The 5,395-nt window shown below is 38.7% G+C and overlaps 1 protein-coding gene across 1 annotated transcript; it reads left to right on the forward strand.

Moving 5' to 3' along the window:
- Positions 1-1,978: 1,978 nt before the first annotated feature.
- On the forward strand, positions 1,979-4,063 carry LOC122082751 (UDP-glucuronate 4-epimerase 3-like). The gene has a single exon (XM_042650515.1). It carries the CDS (start codon positions 2,364-2,366, stop codon positions 3,678-3,680), a length of 1,317 nt encoding a protein of 438 aa, XP_042506449.1. The 5' UTR covers positions 1,979-2,363; the 3' UTR covers positions 3,681-4,063.
- The last annotated feature ends 1,332 nt before the right edge of the window (positions 4,064-5,395 follow it).

A 5,395-nucleotide genomic window follows, 5' to 3' on the forward strand; every position in this document is an offset into this window, starting at 1 on the left:
CAAAACCGATATTTAATTCCATGATCTGAGCTTAACTCCATTATCAAAATTTGGGCCAACTCATCAAAAAGGTTGTTTAATGGCTCATCCATCATGTGATCCTATTCAATCTATTATCTTAAATTCTTAATCCATTCATTCCTGCTAATTCTACTCTATTTCCAACCAATTTTGATCGATTCTTGCTGATTCTACTCCGGTTCCAGCTGATTTCTTTTGTTTTGATTCTCAATTATGTTTTTTGTAAACCTTAGGTCTAATTCGATTCTATTCCTGATTTGCCAAATTGATTTGGAATCTACTATAATTGGCTATATTTTACACCAGATTTGTCGAAATGGGTTGGGAATCTGCCAGAATTGGCTATATTCTGCCTTAAGAATCCAGTTTGGAATCTGTCCTCAGATCTAAAAACTCAGCTATTTTAGGAGTTCTTGGCATGATTGATCGTATTAGATCAAGTGGATTCACCCAATTTTATTATGATTTAAATCTGTTTATAAAAAAAAAAAAAAAAGATACACCCGGTGCATGAGTGCATGAGGGTAAAAAATGTAGAAACGCAATCCTAAAGCAATGTAAAAAATAATGGAAAAAACAAAAATAAACAATACATAGATTTATGAGGTTCGCAAGATAATCTATGTTCTTGGTGAGATGGGATTTTACTTCACTATCGAGGGAGAATAGAATTGTAATGTTTGTCATCACATTTCTTAGAATTACTTACAAAGAAAGTAACTCTCACTATAAATATATAACAAAAGATCATAATATCTTTTTATGACCTCATAATCTGCTTATCGACAAATGGGACCGTCATTCAATTGAGGAGATTTACAGTAGTATTCCTTAATTAAACTACATCAGAAGACAAAACATTATGTATTAACAAAAAAAGATCATTTATAATTTAAATCACAATAAAATAACTTTGCCGTTGCACAAAAGTCCACAATGATTATGATTCAAACGAGTGACTCAGACAAATGACAATAGCAGCAACTGCAACATTCAACAAAATAAGTAGCATGAGAATTAGAAAACAAGATGTGTAATGAGTGGATGCTTAGACTTTGAGGGAAGGGAAACCCTCGGCTTTGGTCTTTTCCCCTTATTTTTAATTTGTCAATTTCAGGTCGTCAGCAGCAGCATGGCTTCGTGGGGTGCCACTCACCCTTCATTATATTCCGATGACCGTTGTAGCCTCTAGGGACCCCACCAAAAATGGTTTTCTTTTGTCATTTCTGCCCCACTAGTCCCTTTCACCTCACTGTCACTGTCACGTGATTCTCATTTCCTCTCTCCTTCTCACATTGTCATCTCTCTCCATTAAACCCATAAAACTGAGAGGAAAAAAACAAGGGAAAATAAAATGATATCATTGGGTGATTTTGATATAATTCATCTTGAAAAAAATTAGTAATTATATAAAATTAGCCATTATATAAAGAATGCTTAAGTCTGTATTCAAGTTTTTATGTCTTTTACATTGATATGAGATAATTGTTATTAAGTGAAACCCTAATAAATTGTATTGATTTGCTGGACAAACTTATATCTGTTAAAAATTAATCATTACGTAAGAGATGCCTAAGCAGGATAGTTGTTATTACGTGAAATCCTAATAGATTATATTGATTTTTAAGCTAATTGATATCCAATATGATTTCATGCATTGAAGCCATGTTTTGATATTGCAACCCAAATGAATCACCTTCATTAACTTAAATATAGGATTAATCATTTTTTATGAAATCAATTTAAGGGTCAGTGATCCACCAAAAATAACTCTGGTTCAAGCCCATCTATCCACCAAAAAACAAACAATAATTCTCTTTTCATTCTGTTGTTAATGACTGGTTATTAGATACCATAACTAAAATTAGTAAATAAAAATACAAAAATTCTATGTCATTTATTAGTTGTTTATGAAAATACAAAAATTCAATCTCTTTAATTACTTACTAGAGTTTGACTCTCTTCTACACCCAACTCTCAATTATCCCCTTTGGCCGATTCCATATCCTTCTCTATCTTTTTCTCGCGATCTCTCTCTTCCGATCTTCAAGGCTTGCAAATCCAAAATAGGGGAATTGCAGCAACCCTTCCAAGGAACCAGAAGATTTCTCAACATGAGCGAAGGAAGAGAATAAGAGAAGAAGAGACCCTCGTTCCTCATTATCTTCTAACGCAGCCCTTTCTGTGAAACAACATCAGAACAGGTCCTGAAATCTGAATCCTAAACCATTTAACCTTTACCCTAACCCTAACCCACCTGGCATTCGTTTCCATTGTGGGGAAGAAATTGGTAGAACGGGGAGGGGAAGGGTTCCTCACATACCCAGATCACTCTGCTATTAATGTCGCAGTTGAAGCCGATTTCCCATCTCGATAACATTCCTTCGACGCCTGGCAAGTTCAAGATGGACAAATCGTCTTACATTCATAGGGTCCGGTGGCATTCTTCGCTAACAAAGCTTGCCTTCTGGTCCTTTCTTTTTCTTGGCCTAATCCTCATCTTCTTCTTCCGATCTCCTCCTCCTTCTCCATCGACTGAACCTTTTCGCCGATCTCTTGGTACCTCCAACTGGGGCGGCCCAGCTTGGGAGAAGCGTGTCCGCTCCTCTGCCCGTGTTCGCTCACGGAACGGCATTTCTGTACTAGTCACTGGGGGTGCAGGATTCGTTGGTACCCATGTGTCAGCCGCATTGAAGCGCCGTGGCGATGGCGTCCTTGGCCTTGACAATTTCAATGACTACTATGAACCAACACTGAAGCGAGCCCGCCAGGCCCTCCTTGAGCGCACAGGAGTGTTTGTTGTTGAGGGAGATATCAACGATTCGGCTCTGCTTCGCAAACTGTTTGATATCGTCGCATTCACCCACGTCATGCACCTTGCGGCTCAGGCAGGCGTAAGGTACGCAATGCAGAATCCAGGTTCCTATGTCCACAGCAACATTGCCGGGCTCGTTAATTTGCTTGAGGTCTGCAAGTCTGCCAATCCACAACCTGCAATCGTCTGGGCTTCATCGAGTTCGGTTTATGGCCTCAATTCCAAGGTGCCATTTTCAGAAAGAGACCGAACCGACCAGCCTGCTAGCCTCTATGCCGCTACTAAGAAGGCTGGCGAAGAGATTGCCCACACCTACAATCACATCTATGGCCTTTCGCTTACCGGGTTGCGCTTCTTCACGGTTTATGGTCCTTGGGGTCGACCTGACATGGCGTATTTCTTCTTTACCAAAGATATTCTCAAGGGGAGGCAGATTTCAATCTTTGAGGCACCTAACCATGGGACGGTTGCGAGGGACTTCACTTACATCGATGACATAGTGAAGGGATGCTTGGCATCGTTGGACACCGCCGAGAAGAGCACTGGCAGTGGTGGAAAGAAGAGGGGGCCTGCACAATTACGCGTCTTCAATCTAGGAAACACTTCACCGGTGCCCGTCACCGATCTCGTGAGCATATTGGAGAAGTTGTTGAAGGTTAAGGCTAAACGGGTGATGTTGAAGATGCCTAGGAATGGAGATGTGCAGTTCACTCATGCGAACATTACTTTGGCACAAAGGGAGCTTGGCTACAAGCCTACGACGGATCTGCAGACTGGGTTGAAGAAGTTCGTCCGGTGGTACACTAGGTATTATTCAAGTTCTGGGAAGACGGCTTTTGGGTAAATCATCTTCATTGGTTTGCGATAGAACCAATTCCATTCTTCTTCTTTTTTATTCTTACGATTTTTTCCCTCCTCTCTTCATCCAGTTCTCTTCTCCTTATAAATCTTAATATTGGCATATAAGTGTCCTGTGGTAGAGAGGTCTTGGTGGGTGGGAATTGTTTGAAGGGCATTCCTGATCTGTATCAAAAGAAAGCAGGAAGCATCTCGATTTCATTGCTTCTTTTCTTCCTTCTTTTCTTTCACTCTTAATTAGGATTGTTGCTACGTGTAGTTTCGGCACTGTATAATCCATGGTTTATATAGGTAACAAGCATCTTATATTCTGATTGGTGGACTTATTTGATTAACTTGATGGATTTCAATAAAAGCATCACTTGCCTATGGGTTTTTGTGGATGGCTTGTATTTTTGTAAGAGCAAACGCGGCAGACATCAAGGGATCGCTATAATTTATTTGTCAGTTCTGCATAAACATTGCTTGTGGTTTAATGGTGCTCCCTTTCCTTTATATTGGTTGTTCTTTGGAGGCATTTATGCATTATTCATTTGTACTACTGCACCAACTATAAATTTGAAACTCGTGTTGGTATTCAATATCCCTCAATCCAGGTCCACTAAATTCATGTCATGCTTGTATCTTGCTGTATATTGACTACCTTAGAAAGTATCAATGTCAAAAGCATTTGTGTGGGTCCGAACATTTTTTGCTTTTCATTTGCTCTGGGGGAAAACTAGTTTTGCAAGGGGAAATGGCTTCTCTTGGTATCCATTGGTTCAGAAGTGAGACTCCACCTGGTATCATAGTTCCTGTGATAATTTGATTCACTGGGTCCTCTATAATTTGTGGTTTGATGGTTGTAGTAGGTTGCACGAATCCTCATGGATGGTGCTCTAGTTGGGTCACACTCAAGGCATTGTTGAGTTGGATCTGTTTGCAAAATTTTATGCAACTGCTATTTATTTATGCTTTTCTGAATTCTTAAGCATCAAAGATTTCAGGGATTAGTTATTCAAAAGTTTAACATAACCTTAATACTTGAACAATTTCATCTTTGGATAGCAGAGTTCAGTGAAGGGAATCTTTTTTCCCCCTCTCTTTATTTTCTCTTTTTCAAGAACCTCTATGTACGTGATGAAGCGGAGATTCATTTCTGTAAAGATGGATTCTCTAGGTTTCTTTGGGTGAATGAATCGGTTGGACTCGCCTATTTAACTGTTTCATTATACATTTTCTCTTGTGACTAGAGTTTGGGTCATAGTTGTTCTCTTTGAAGCCTCATTCAATGTCCCTACTATAGCCTGTTTGTGGCATGATCATAGATTGTACCTTCAAAGAATGATAAATTACAGTTTTGGATTAGAACCATGAAATTGGTCCCATTGCCTGTTTCTGTATCTCGGAGCTTTCCTTTGTATTTAGTGGATAATCATTTCCTGTTTAAAGTATAGAAATTCATGCATTATGAGTGAACTATAATTTCTGTTTAAAATATAGAAATTATAGATTATAATAAGAACATACAGGCTAGAACTTTTGTGAAGACTTGGAAGTAGTGTGACTTAACTCAAAGAATCCTCAAAGTGGATTCTCTGTATCTTGGTTTGGTCATATTGGAAGAAGAGTTTTTCTAGGGTTATACATGGAATTTGATTGGATGGATAAAATGCCTAAGTCTTCTAAAGTATAGATCCAATTGATTAGTGTAAGAAATAG

This window comes from Macadamia integrifolia, chromosome 6 (assembly GCF_013358625.1).
Source record: "Macadamia integrifolia cultivar HAES 741 chromosome 6, SCU_Mint_v3, whole genome shotgun sequence".
NCBI lineage: Eukaryota > Viridiplantae > Streptophyta > Magnoliopsida > Proteales > Proteaceae > Macadamia > Macadamia integrifolia.

Bases quoted from the DNA above. Each gene is read 5' to 3' on its own strand.
- LOC122082751 (XM_042650515.1), top strand. From the start codon at position 2,364: ATGTCGCAGTTGAAGCCGATTTCCCATCTCGATAACATTCCTTCGACG.